Source organism: Brachycentrus maculatus, unplaced genomic scaffold, assembly GCF_059751285.1.
Source record: "Brachycentrus maculatus isolate JH-2025_06_01 unplaced genomic scaffold, ASM5975128v1 h1tg000221l, whole genome shotgun sequence".
Lineage (NCBI taxonomy): Eukaryota > Metazoa > Arthropoda > Insecta > Trichoptera > Brachycentridae > Brachycentrus > Brachycentrus maculatus.
The window spans coordinates 1,675,302-1,691,011 of NW_028280972.1; the positions used below are offsets into that span (position 1 = coordinate 1,675,302).

The 15,710-nt window shown below is 29.5% G+C and overlaps 1 protein-coding gene across 2 annotated transcripts; it reads left to right on the forward strand.

Annotated features, from left to right (window-relative positions):
* The first annotated feature begins 1,021 nt into the window (after nucleotides 1-1,021).
* LOC148306899 (uncharacterized) lies at nucleotides 1,022-15,250 on the forward strand. Of its 2 annotated transcripts, XM_088264236.1 has the most exons (8): nucleotides 1,022-1,095; nucleotides 3,841-3,928; nucleotides 4,881-4,991; nucleotides 6,771-6,860; nucleotides 8,087-8,191; nucleotides 10,250-10,348; nucleotides 10,743-10,895; nucleotides 12,491-15,250. In XM_088264236.1, the coding sequence occupies exons 2-8, from the start codon at nucleotides 3,853-3,855 to the stop codon at nucleotides 12,700-12,702; spliced, it is 846 nt and encodes a 281-aa protein (XP_088120362.1). In that variant the 5' UTR covers nucleotides 1,022-1,095; nucleotides 3,841-3,852; the 3' UTR covers nucleotides 12,703-15,250. The 2 variants fall into 2 exon arrangements, with proteins under 2 accessions (XP_088120362.1, XP_088120363.1); XM_088264237.1 differs by lacking the exon at nucleotides 10,743-10,895.
* Nucleotides 15,251-15,710: the final 460 nt, after the last annotated feature.

Here is a 15,710-nt window from a genome sequence, read left to right on the forward strand (position 1 = left end):
CCTAATTGTTTACCAATTTTCAGAGCATTTGACTATCGCGAAGGAGGTCCCGGGTTTAATTCTCAGTGGAGTCGAAATAAAAGTAAGTTTATTTTTTATTCAAATAATTATTTAATATTCCCTTGGACTGGTAGCTGACGCGCAGGACGTGTTACCTTGCATCGCTTTGTCTGAATTAATTATTAAACAATCATTTACTAAATCAAGCACTTTGGATCAACATACAAAAAACTTTCTAATATTTCATTGTGATAATTTTAAAAACAGTTCAAAACGATATGTTGCTTTGCGGAATCTCAATTGATTAAAATAATAAAAACCTTGTATGGCTTGGGCGATGGTAAAATTATTTAAACAATCGTTACATTGCACACAAGAATTACTCTAATATATTACGAGAAAATGCCTACCAGCAAAGTACACAATTACCATAAACACACTTCATGGAGACGTATGTACATTAAATAACAATTTCCAAAATACAAAAATACGTCAGCAAACTCTAGATCGACACATATGTAGATATTTCTTATGGTAAAAGGATCTTTGAATATTATTTATAAAATAAAGTCATATTAGAATAGTCATAGTAAAACAGCTATTCATAAACGGATAATGGGATAGTAATCTGAAATACTACATCGCATCATTTGGCCATGTTTCATTTGATTGAATGTCACCAACAATTTTATTTTCATAAAATTTTATAAATTAAAGTATTGTGAAATATTCTCCTTGGCACAGAAAAGCTCGTTGAGGACACATTATTGTAAACTGTAATTTGAAATTATGTGCAAAGTAATAATAAATAAAATACATGTATGTCTTAATCACACTGTGTCAATCGAAAATATGATTGGAATCCTTTACCTATATGTATAATGTGGGTGGGCATGCGAGTGGCCACATAAATACACTTAAATACATATATACTCTAGCCTTAGCAATCAGCCAACAGGATTCTGTTAGAGCACTTGTATGTAAATGTGAGTCACTTAAAAACCTGCCCCGGTAGCAGCAAGTTCTCTGCTCCTTGAAATTATTTAAAGTTAAAAATCAGTGTTGAATTTTTCTCAAGACTACCGACTCAGTAAAGTAAATATACCATTTTATTACCAACATCATTTAATAATTTTACACTCTTTTTATCTTTTATATTTGAAGCAGTGATTTTCCATTTTATAATTAAAATATAACTTTGTTTTAAAAATCACTAAAAATATTTTATTATAACTTTTATCATAACTTTTATTATAATTTTAATATCTACTGATTTCGACTGATTAGTACTTTAATAAGTCTTGTTAAAGAAGCGGTAATCTTCGAAACCGGTAGATATTATTATTATTTATAGTGATTTTAAAACAAAGTTATATTTTTATTACTATTCTTATCATTCAAAGTTCACGTTGTGTAATGCCACTTTTTAATAAATACTGCTTCGTGACTACCGGTTTCGGAATGATCATTCGATCATCAGGTAAAATGTGGACTAAAGCGAAATTATTACGGTCTGACGTATATTTCACTTAAGTCTGCGTTTGACCTGATGATGGAATGATTATTCCGAAACCGGTAGTCACGAAGAAATGATTTTTAAGTGGTATTAAACAAAGTGAACGATGAAAGATAAGAAGTGTTATATTAGCATACCACTAAGTTAACAACGCTTTTAATATACATAATAATATAATTTATGGATTTGGCGTTTAATTTGTAGAACTCCATTTAAATGTATGAATCAAATGTTAAATCAAACGCTGATTATGACATTCGTTTGAAAATGCCATAACTAGGAGAAACACTTGTTAAATAATTGATTTTTTTAATATTAAAATACAACTTATTAGACTCAAAAAATTAGTGTTTAATTTAACATTTAATACATAAATACAGAATATAATTTTTCCTTTCACTGCGTTGGTTTCCGCTTCAACCACTTGAAACAGCAGCATGCAGTCGATTTTTATTGCTTATTCTCGACATTCCGTCTGCGATATTATTATTATTTATATGTTGTATTTGACTTCTTTAAATAACTCGTGAAGGAACCACCATTGTTCAGTGTCAAGTAGGTAATTATAACCCAATAGGCAATTTTTCGTTGACCTTGCAGCTTTTATATGATTGCGTTGATTCGTGTTTATCGAAAACTATTGCATCACGCGTATTTTTGAGTGTACGTGTCTCTCTTTTGTTAATTGCATTAGCTGTTTAATTGAAGTCCATGCGTATTTTTTACAATCTACAACATTGTGAGTGTTTCCAAATTCTTGTCCACAAATCAGGATTATCTCCAATTGGTAATTATTTTTTCCATATTTTTTTTTATATCTTAACGTGGATGAAGGAGAAAATGGAAATCTGGGCATTTACAGGGCTTACGACCGTCATCGGCTGGTTTAAGTGATCACTTAACCAATTCATTTCTTCACCAATTCTACCCGTAATTGACAACCGCACTTCCCGCATTCATGGAACTTCTAGATATATTGATCAAACTAGGAACAAAGCGTTTGAATTCGCTAGAATTTCACTAGAGACAACTATGGTGAAACGAGAGAAGCTTATTCTTTCATTTGTATGTGAGGTCCGAATCCTGGATTATATTCACATACTCGAGAAACGCTAGGAAATATCATTTTTCGATTTTTAATTTTAGCTTTTAATTTGACCAGTTAATTTACTTAAGAAATATAATTCAAAAATAAATTTGTTTAAAATCACTTTTTTGATTTTTAATAGTTGATTTAAAAACAAAGTTATATTTTAATTATAAAATGGAAAATCACAAAGTTAGTGTTTCAAATATAAATTATAGTATTACCGATATTTTATTTCAGGGTAAAGTGATCAGTTAAATCAGCCTATGATGGTCATAAGCCCTGTAAATTCTTAGGCTTCCATATTCTTCTTCATCTTTGTTGAGATTTTTTAGTATCATTTGAGCGTTACGACAGCTTCCTTAATGAACATATTTGAACCTTTTTATCATTTCAAGAGACAAGTTTTTTCCATTCTTTCAAATCACACCACATTGTGCATAGGACACGAACCGAAATAATTTACTTTAATTTTAATTGTAAGACAATAATTATATTTAGGTTTGAGTAACCATAACAATTTAACAGTACTATTGATTTTTTTTTTAAATTAAACTCTTGAACATACTACTTGTTCCTTAACCCCCTCCCCTTCCTTCCCCATATTTATTAACCTATTGTATATATACCCCCACATAAATATTTTGTTCGTTAATTTTCATTTTCATTTTCAATTCAGAAGATGAAAACATCTGTAAGTTTTCGAAACTAGTTGTAAATATAAATGAAACTCCTTAAAGTGGTATATTCAAGTGTTTAATTTAAAAAAATATTTGTATATGTCATTCCACAAAGTTAACACCGAATCAATAATTAACAAAACAATAATATGTTAGAGTAAAAAAAACACTAACTTTACACTGGAAAACATGCATGTTCTGTTTATCAAAACATATATTCGCATCTTAACAGAGACTAGGCATATTTTTGAATGAAGGAAATATGAAATAGATTTTTTTTTAATCAGCTAATTTTAAAAAAAAATACAAAGAAATTATGAAAAAATATTAAATTATTAAATTAATTACTAACTGGCTGATGTGACCACTCTTGGTGGTTATATCAGCCAATCAATAACAAGTACTAAAAATACCTTGACTTCCATTTTCCTCTTCATATGAAAAGATGCTTTTGTGTCTCTGTTGAAACATCTAATTCATCTCAATTATTATTGATTACTTATATGCCCTTCATATGTAATAAATAAAAGATTAATCTGTTTGCAAACATTTTTAAGCCCCCATCCAACATGATGTCTAAATTTTGTAAAATGAATCATTTATCAAAGGGAAACGTAGAGTGTGAAAGCGAAAAACCATTGAACGGTATGTATTTTTTTTATTATATTTTTTATTACCATTTATAAATACTTGTTAATTTACTTGTTCAATTACCATTTATAAATACTTGTTTAAAATAAGGATTAAAGTAAATATATTTTAAAATATAGTTTCGATTAATCTGTGCCATGAATAATAATGTAAGGCCCAGATCTCAAGCGTTCAAATCAGAATGACGTATCCTTACGCTCGATTTTTTTTATTATTATTTTATATTGGATACTTATTTGTTTTTCAGAATAAATATGGAATTTTTTTTTTTTTTCATTTCAAACCTCATTACTATTTCGAAGAAAAACTTATTTTACCAATGCTAAAAAGATGTTCTTAGAAAAAAATCATTTAAGCATAATGTTACCTGGATTCAGAGAAAATAAAGTTGCAATTTAACGAATATTTGGCCTATAATAAGTGTTCCTCAACAAATTATAACTTTGCCATATTTTTTTAGAATTTTTTTTATGACATTTTAACCATTTTATTTATGAATATTTTTATGACATTTTAACCATTGTATTGATGAATATTTTTTCGTAACATCAAAGGACTTCGAGAGTCCAAGTCTTTGCCAATGCATATAATATATTGTTTATTTTGTAATGGAAGTAGTTAAAAAAAATAAACAATAAATCATGGTAGATATTTAGTGTTTTAATTTGAATAATTTATGTGCGTTAAAAAAATGCTTTTAGATTTTCCTGGTGCAATTTTTATTGATATTTTCTGTTATTCCGTAATTTTATTAATAATCAAAAATTTCATTGAATGCGAATATTTGTAGAAAATGTATTGAGAAAATAAAGATTTAAAAAAAACCATTGAAAACAATATTTAAATGGGAAGAATTTTACAAGGGAGATTATAATGTTTCTTCACCTAGTTATTTATTAAGTTCTCTGTTATGAAAAAAAAATTTCAATGTAAATTATGATTTCAGCGTCTGCTGCCAGTGCTGAAAATAAAATAAAAAACAAGACTCTTACCATTGATCGGTACAAGAAATTCAACAAAAAGGCAGCAGGCCACACGTCCATTATTATGAACGATGGTAAGTTTTTTTTTTAAATCCCATTTAAAATATTGGTTTTAGGTAGGTACATATTATATAGTAAAATGTCTTTCTGAACCAAGATTTAAAAAAAATCCATCGCAACCTTCCTTTTTCTGACTGTCTAGAGCAGGCCAGGCCAACCCAAATTGCACCTCGGGCCGCATCGTGACCGAAATTTTTCCTAAGGTCCGCATACAGACAGTAATATTTTTTTCAATACAACGAATTTTACACTTATTGATTTTTTTAAAGTATTATAAATAATGTGAATGCAGAGGTAATTAGAAAGTACAATCAGGGTAATTGTGAAAAAAAAAACATTAATACGACCAGATGTAAAAACACACATTGAACCAACAAAAATGTATCTATTAACATTTTTATCAATTTTAACAACCAAAAATATTAATTAAGACACATGAATCAAACGATGTTACCAATTTTACTTGAAATAAAACCAATTTATCAGTGGCCACTCAGTGCGAGATTTGAATTTATTTTCACTAGAATATATGCATTTTTTGTAATTACAGAAACTTGATGGGTTTTAATAACTTAAATATGATTTTTAATATATTTTGAAGGACCCGATATTTAAAAAAATCTAGATACATCACCGCGGGCCGCACGTTGGCCACCCGTGGTCTAGAGCATTGTTCATTGTTCTGCTAAGTGTGTGACGCGGCACACTGGTGTACCGTGGTGATTAGTAGGTGTTGGAAAAAAGTCTAGTTTTGTGAAAATAACACAATTGCTCAAAAATTTGATTGCCTGTGCTCAGTTAAGTAGGCTCACATTTCGCATTAACCAATAATATGTTACCATAATACGGTAAATGTGCACCTCTGAAATTTCTGAATTTAGTAGGTGTACTATGAATATAAAAATTTTGCGGAACACTGGTCTAGAGCATGATGGCGAACCATTTTTGCAAGTGTGTCTATTTATTAATGTCGTAAGTGACATATGTTGAGTAATTAAAACAATAATAAAGACGAAGTTTATCATACATGTATACATACATCCATATATGCTCACTACTCATCCGTTTAGTTCGACACCACCTTTTAGGTTAGTAAGTTATCGACGCATGAAGCTGGTAGCACTTGTTGGTGCCACGAATTCTAAATAAATAATATCTATGTTACTTGCATTATATCCGCGAAGTTTCTTTTCGACTTTTCGACTCATTTTCCGACACCTGTCATTGGAACGGGTTGTATTTGGGCTCTATTCGATATTTTGATTTTATGGATTTATCTCTATTTTATTTCGATGCGACACATATCCAAGATGGCGTCTTAATTTTTTTTAGAAAGCTTTAAATAGTTACAATCAAATCTAAAAGTTCAATCGGGCTAAATAATTTATCACGCGGGTCGCTAGTTCTCCATCCCTGGTCAACAGAAATTATTCAGGGCCTTGTGCGGTCAAGGTTTTATACCGCGCCCCATTTGATGGTCTGATATGTGATGATGGTGGAGGTTTCCAGTAAAGATTCGTTCGTTACCAAGTCTGTATCTATCTCCACATTTCAAATGCCTGTAATTTTTGAAAGACAGCTACCTTAAATGTCGTGAAGCAATCATGTTGAATGGACCATACATACAATTAATCGATCCGATGACGTCCAACAAGAGAACGTTTTTTAGAGTGCAAAAGAGCTTTTTTCCATATTGAATGTATTCCATCATAGTGCTTACATTGTGGTTATACCGATTTTTTATCTTTACTTTGTCCATTTTAAAATACATTTTTTGTTTTTATATATTGCAGGTATAAACGAATGGCCCGATTTTGATCAAAATTCTTCAAACCCTGAAGCAACAACTCAGCGTAAGACTCCTATCAGTGCGAATAAACCAGGTATGTAGAAATTTTAATCGAAAACTCGAAAACATTTTAATGGAAAACTTTGGTCGACAATGATGAATTACTTCTAGTATATAAGAATTAGGAATCCTTTCATAATTAAGACCACTTCATAGATTACTATTAACAGTGATATTTTTACCCAAAAAAAAGTTGAGGTTTAAAATCAAGAAAAAAAATCTCAGAACGAATCGCGCATATAGATGATTGACATTCCGCCTTCTTGTTAAAAGTTTACTTTGTAATCAAAGTCCATATAAAACAATCATACTGTGAATTTAATTATATAAATAAATTTTCCTCTTAAATTAGTGGCGCTCGGACCCGTGTGCCAACAACTTAGAACTGAAGATGTATTTTCAATTTGAAAACTGGTAACAATTCGTTTTATTTAATGCGATTCCCTTCATCCAATGATAATTTGTATCTAAATAAATTGATTGTTCAATACTTCACAAACTGTCTCTGGGCTAGGATTCCGTAGGGATATCAACACTTCAACATCGTAGTGAATATAACTGATCTGAAAATACAGCTTGGAAAGATCTCAAAGACTTGTAAAATATGTTTTCCGAAGTAAAGTAATATTATGTATTAAATGTTAAATGTTAAAATCAAACACTGATTTTTAGAGTCCACTAAATGTATTTTATTGGTAAAAACAGATTGAAATAAAAATTGTGACAATTGTTACGCCTTGTAATGGCATTTTCAAACTTAAGTATATTTGAAAATGCTATAAAAAGGCGAAACAATTATTACAATTTTTTTATGTGTTTTTATCAATAAAATATAATTTTGTAGACTCTAAAAATCAGTGTTTGATTTTAACATTTAACAACATTTTGAGTGTGTCCTCATACTTGTTAACAAATCTGGATTATCTCCCATTATAGTAGTAATATATAATATTATTTTTTGACGTCTCAACATTGATGAAGAAGAATATGGAAGTGATCACTTTACGTAGTAAACCAAACCAGCCTATGACGTTCGTAAGCCCCGTAAATTCAAAGACATCCATATTCTTCTTCGTCTATGTTGAGATGTCGAAAAATAATCTAACATTTAATAGATGAACTAAATGCAGTTCTAGAATTTTAACAACAAATCTATAAACAAAGTAATCTTCAGTATGTAGTTAAAGCGTTTACGTCCGTATGGAATCCTGGCCTAAATGTATTTAGTTTTATAAATATTAAAAAATATTTTCCACGCAGTTTCAGCACTAAACATCGATGACTTTGAGCCAAAAGCATGCTGTTCCAAGGAGTTAGCCAGCAACCCGATGTGTGGTTTGCAGTTGAAAGGCGATGAAAAAATAGGTTAGTGTATTATTTGTCCTATCCCAGCACATATGTACATATATTCTACATATTGCAATATTGTGTCATTTTACAAATCTCACTCCTTTCAAGAACGCTATAAATAAAAAATTGACAATTTTCAGTTTAGCATGTCTTCAGAATGCCAAGAAAATTTACTATATCCCAGCAAAAGAGGCATATTTTAAACTTAATATTTACTCGCTACAGGGCAGAAAGTGTTGTTCTTGCATTTTGAAGAAATAGTAATGTAACAATTTTTTCAAATAAACTAAATACATATTTTTCAAGCTGAGAAAAAACTCTCAGGTTAAACCTAAAAAGATCTGTTGCACGATAAAAAGTTCAATAAGTGGCTTGATATTTATTTTTAATACAATAATAATTATATTTTTAAACTTTAATAACGTTCTCCTGAAAAATCAAGTTTTTTTATGTATGACGTTCTTGAAAGGAGTGAGCGAAATGACTACCAGTATTTGACTAATGTTCGCCTTAATTTTCAAAATGCATGTTGCATCATGAAAATGTGTCGTCAAAAAGCTTATCCTTACTAATGTACCCGCAATCGTACGGGATTATTTATTTACTATTTTCCGATAAAAAAAAACTTGATATTTTATTATTATTAAACCACATCCGGTGGTCCATATGCTCCTCCCTAGATGGAGCATATGGAGTCCACAAACTGTCTCCAGGCTTTTCTGTCGGCTGCCAGCTCCCTTGCATCCTCCCAAGTCAGATCCGCGTCCTAATGTTTAGACGAAAACTGCAGGCGAATTGTCAGCAGCGGTCGTCCTGGGCGGCGCGAACCTGATGCCTTGTAAAAGAGGCAAGCTTGATTAAGGCTCTCAGGATGCATGCCGAGTACATGGCCAAGCCAACTGAATCGCCTTTTCTTGACCACAGTTGTGACCGAGATTTGCTGCGTCCTACGCTTTACCTCTTCATTCCTCACAAAGTCAAACCACCGAACGACTAATATTCTCCGTAGACGCCTATTCTCAATGCTTAGAAAGCTTAGTACACGGCTGCTCTGGGCCTTTGTAAGGTGTCATGTTTCACAGCCGTAAAATATTTTGTACCTTTATTTTATTATGTTAATATATTATCTCTAAGTATTAATTTTTGCATTCCTTTTAGGCGGTCACTTTCATAGTCCTTATATGTCAAAATATCTTTAAATAATAAAAATATTCTTATGGTTTGTCGTTATGTCACTTAGACTCCCTTCAAATGACATAGTATACAAACTGTGATGACATCAGTTCCGATGTTATACACTGATTCTTCGACTGTGAGAGATATGTTGTAATTATCTAAAATAATAAACGAATTCAACATAAAGCCCTTTTATCAATGCAATCTGTAAATTGAAATAAACAACAAACACATTTTCTTTTGTCCCCTGTTTGATCATTAGTAACAATTCATATTTACAACATTTCGAGTGTGTCCAAACACTTGTTCACAAAATCTGGATTATCTCCAATTACAGGAGTAATTTTTATAGTATTTTTTGTCAAAAAATAATATGAAAATAACTCCTGTAATTGGAGATAATCCAGATTTTGTGAACAATATTTGGACACACTCAAAATATTGTAAATAAATTATCTGGTCAAATTATAAGTTTAAATAATAAAAATGAAAATGATGTTTTCTGACGTTTCTCATGTGTGTGATTATAATCCAGGATTCGGACCTCACATACTTATAAAAGAGTTTCTGCTTAATAAAAAGCTTATTTTCATCTCACCAATAGATGTCTCTAGTGAAGTTCTAGTGATTCATACATAATGTTCCAAATTTGTTTCATATATGTAGAGCTTCCAAGAATTTGAGTTGTGTGGTTGTCAATAATGGGTGAATGTTACACGTGTGTAAAGAGATCACTTAAACCAGCCTATGACGGTCGTAAGCTTCGTAAATGCCCAGACTTCCATATTCTTCTTCATTTTTGATGAGATGTAAAAAAATAACACATTTCTTTTCTTTCAAATTTCATTTATTCTGATTTTTGTACAATAACTATAAATATTTTCCATACATTTTCAGCGCCAAACTTCGATAACTGTGAGCTGAAAGCACGCTGCTCCACGGAGGTAGCTAGCAACCCGATGTGTGGTTTGCAGTTGAAAGATGAGGAAAAGATAGGTTAGTACTGTTTTGTCCTTTCTCAGCACACACAAAGCACAATCTAATCGTATTTTCACTTGAATAATTCTAACTAGCCATCCATTCGAATAGTTCTTCTTCTTAGACAATTCACAAAAGCCACAATACTTACTAAAAGGGTTAAAGGAAATTATTTTACAATAACGAAAAAATTATAATATTAACTTTAATAATAATACTAATTTAAAAACATGTGGTTTAGTAATAAAAGGTAAAGAGTTGAATATTTCCTTTTCGTTGGGCATATGTGAAATAACACTATTTAGATTTACGTGATTGTCTATTAATTTGTTTCCATAATGCATTTCAAGTCTTTTTCGGTTTTTGTTATTCTGAAATTTTCCATGAAATAATTTTAAAATATATCTTTCAGAAGAAAACATCAAGATTTTTAGTGATTTCCCTTATCACAGTCAAATATTTTCTGGTATGGTTCGCCCCAATACCAATGTCAATAACAGAAACCAAACCCTTACTGAATCCGATTTAACGATACAGGAAACAGTGCAACCGGTCACGGTAGAAGGTAAAATGTCACAATTGAAAGAGTAGAAACTTGTCTACGTTATGCATGCTTGATTACTGATTACATTACTGTCATCGATGCAAATTAAAACTCAGTTGCGATACTTGCCTCATGATAAGCTACATATGAAGTTTGCAGATCCCATTTAGGCTGAAGTAACTGAGTAAATAAAATATAATTATGATATATACTAATTTTACATTTTGAAAAGAACGTTTGTTTAGTGCTACACTTTTAGACTATTCGTTCTTGATCATTAAAATACACCATATAAAAATTAAGCTTTTAATGTAGCAAATATTACTTGTCGATCAATTAAATTATTATTTTGAATACTTGTGGTTCTGGAATTAAACAAAAACACCAACAATGTAATTTATTAGTGATAGTATGAGATAAAAAGGAAAAATAAATCTTGTTGATCAACAGTTACCAAACTTGTCATGTCCACGGGTTCCTTGACATTTTATTTAATTTTCCCTTTTAAATATTCGTACTCAATAAAGTTCCACTGATTAGACACGCGTGAAACAGAATCACATTTTCTGATCATCTTTTCTCTTCCAAGCTTTTAATCATCTTACTAATTTTCCTCAAATCGTCTTTTTTTTTTTCTTCCAGATCCACTAGATCTCTATCCCTTAAAAACATATGACACCAGTAATAGAAAATCCTCTCCCATGTCACATTATTGCTTACAAAAATGTTCTCAGCTATTGATAGCTGTATTGACGTTAGGAAATAAATACTTGTTGCCCTTTTTTACCTTATACAGGAGAATATTGTATATTTGCTTAGTCAAGTTATGTTACTGTAATTTTTATTATTATTATATGTAAAATGACTCTACATGTATGTGTGAATGCGGGTAGATATTTTTCCTCTTTTGATTGGGTTACATTGATTTTTTTTAATTTAAGTATTTTTTTGATGGGTGCGTTTTTTTTTAAAAGTAAAATTAGAGAAAATATAATGAGTTGAATATTTGCTCTTTAAAGCCTGAAAAAACTTTTCACAAGTTCGCCAAGGAAAATGGAAGTGCGTAAAATACAGTACTGCCTAGCGCTTCGTAGGAACCGCTTTGGAAAACATTGTTGCACACCATTTATAATTCAAAGTAAAATATTATTTTTGTTCAATGGATAAATTTTTAGGTGTTAATAATACCCTTAAAATAGTATTTAATATTAATGTTTGATAATAAGAAATATGTGCTTAAAATTGTAAATAAAAATACTTGTTTTTAATATTTGATTATGATATATATTATTAACGACTAGTTTCAGAACCTACATATGCTTCTATATACGGGTTTGAATATAAACTAAATCATAATTATCTCTACTGTAAGTTAATGGGGGGGGAGTAAGTTAGGGGGAGGGTTGAGTTAAGAGTTGGAGTTTGAGAATAACAAATATAATACAAGTCGTTAAAAATGAATATAATATAATACTCAAGTGGTAAAAAAACATGTGTTTTCATTTCAAATTTAATAATTTCTTACCACAATGTGAATGCCGAAACAATAAATAAAATATTATTTTATACTGAATATTATACTTATAGTTACTTATATATTTGAACATATTTTTCAGGTGCTCGTGAAACAACTGGGACAAATCGTACCGAAATGAGCCCCAGAAGAGGAGGCGTGCAAGAGTGCTGTATTTCCTTTTCGGACTGTTGCTATGAACATTACTTCGACTGCGTGGTAGAACACGGCCTATTTAAAATTCTCTTGGCTTTGGGTTGGGTTGTGGTGATCATTGTGGTAGTCGTGGTAATAGTATTTGTTGCCACTCGTTAATTCAGACAACGAAATAACAATATTTTAAAAACGGCATATTCATTTGACAGCAAACATGCATTGCACTCGCAGTATTTTAGGTAATATTAAGTTAAGAGTAAAAATTACCTCAGTATTATATATTTTTTCATTGTATAATAGCCTAACGTCTACATTAGTGGTCTCCAAACTTAATATGTAATGATATGAACTACTTTCAGAAATTGAACTTCTCTGGTGAGCTACTCATACGAATTCCCTCTTAATAGTTATTTTATCATCGGTCCTTATCGTACCATACATAATATTTTTTTATATCAGTTAAAATAATTTTGAACAGCAAATGAACAATAAAACATAAAATTCGTACTTTTAATATTTTTATAAAAAGAATAATAATTGAAAAAAGGTGTGATTAAAAATAAATATTAATAAAGAAATATGAATTAAAAATAATTATAAATTATGAAAATGAATTAAAAATAAATATAAAAATAAAATTTACTAACAAAATTTAATAGTGTGGCCATCATTGGTATGTATTATTATAAATGATCAAATAATAATGGTAACAAGATGTTAATAGAACAAAATATTGCACATTATTTTTTCCTTTAAATTTATTTTAATAAATTGCTGTTAACAGATCATACCACTGATATTATGTAAACTTTTGCTTATAATATAAATATTTCATTGAACAAAATATGATTGAAAAATCATCTCAACTGTGAATAGATATTAAGATGATCATACTGGAACTCTGATGACGATGTAAAAAGTATTAAAATGTTATAATAGTTATAGCTAATAAACCGTGGGACCGCTTTCTGCAGGGACAGGCAGTATATATAAGGATAGAGCTTCAATCTTCTATGGATCTCCATTTATATGAAAGCAATTCTTGACTTTTGATCCACCTGCTTCAAGGATTCGGTGTACTTGATAATACTATGTCTGCTAAGGCTTTCTTAAGCTTATACTTTCGGCTACATTATCATAGTAAATCTGTTTCACTATTCGTTCTTCATTTAGATGAATGTATCCAAACATTCCTTTTTTCATATAAACATTCCTTTTTTACGTTATCGACAAAGCTCTTCCAAGACTTGTACCATTTTAGTATTACAACGCCGGGCATCTACAAGTATGGCTTAATTTTATTTAGTACCTAATATTACTTATAATATTTAAACAAACAAAACGACCATTGAATATATATTATAAAAGAATATTCGTTAAACACATGTATGGTGTCAATTAAAGTAATGTTGCTCAATTACATAAGTACAATTTTAAAAATGAATCCAAAATGAACACCAAAATAATGTGAAGTATGTTACTACATATGTTCGTCGTCTAGTCGATTATACAGGTAACTTATAAAATAAGATTAATTAATACAAATGCATGTTATGATACACTTTGTGTATTTTTCATTTGCAATGTTTATACAGTTAATTTTCCGTTGTTTTTTCAACAATAACAATATAAATCTCTCTGTATTCAGGAATCCTGGTGATACTGTATATTTTATACCTTATTTCGAAAAATCCAATCATAAAATGGCAAATCTTCAGTGCCGTAATATACTTTCATTCATGTGAATAAAATCAATGCCAGCATAGCTCAGACTTATTTTTACTGAAAATCCAACGAAATAAGGGATAATTTTACATTTCTTGGACTTTCTCTGTATTTTTTATCATTTTAAATCGTTAATTTGGCAGTTTTGTTTTGGTTTCAAAAATGTATTAAGTTTATTTTTAATTCCTGACCAATGTTTGACAAATATTTTGTTTTTATTTTCTCTGAAAATCTCAATAGCACTAGATGCCTATGATAAAAAAAAATTAAAGTGAAGGTAATGATTGAGAGAAGACGATTAAAATATACGGTGTTGTTTTTTTTACTGTTTTTCGTGTAATAAATAAATAATCATTCATAACTTTATATAAAAACCTTATATGTTTCCTTTTTTCTTTTTGTTTCATCTGCGTATTATTATTTTACAGATAAATACTTTAAAACTGTATACAAATACGATCTATTTATGTGTTTTATATTTCAATTTAAATTTGCTTTGTATCGAAATACTTGATAAAAATCCGTGAAATATTCCAAAAGTTGTCTCGAGTATTTTAAAAATTATTTTATGAATTGTAATAGATTTTTGTAAGCAAATAGATTGAGTTCTCTTAAATCAATACTTTTTTGGGATTCTACAAATTATTAACTTCACCAATCAAATTGATTTAAGTAAGATATCATAATTAAAACAGAAACTTAAATTCCAATTTACTATGTAGAAACATTTTATGAAAGCTAAAAAATATAGATTTAAATTTGTTTCAAATTATCATATTATCGGAGCTTTTCTTTGGAATTGCTATTCATTTTTGAGATTTCCCATTGCACCAGAATGTTTAGATAAATGAATATAATCACGGGTAGAAATATTTCATTTTTTTTAATGTAACATAAATACTTCACTCTTATCAACAACAAAAAATGGACATTTCAAAATCTTGAAGATTTCATATTGAGGGATATTTTATTGTAATATTTGTGTTTTTTTACCAAATATGTAAGCATGTACAATTTTTCGTGAATTAAAGAAATAAAATATTTTAAAATTTATAAATTGTTTTTATTTTATTCCTGGAGTATATGAATACATGTATTAGGAGTAAATGAGGCGTACAGAAGTAAATAGTTACAGAATTCAAATAAAAAAAACACATTTTGTACTACAATCTTGTAAAAAGATTTTTTAAACACACCTTGAATATATTATTACAACAATATTTTAACTTTGAAATTATGTGAAAAAATATATTTTATATCACATTCAAATTATTCCATTTAAATGAGTCCTATTTAATCAAATATTACGAATTTAACAGAATGATTCTCATTTTAAAATTCACAAAATTGAAAAATATGTGAATTTTATAAAATAAAACAACTCAGTTTTCAACCACTCTTTTATTGGTACATTTTTTCTACAACCGATTTCGACAAGAACC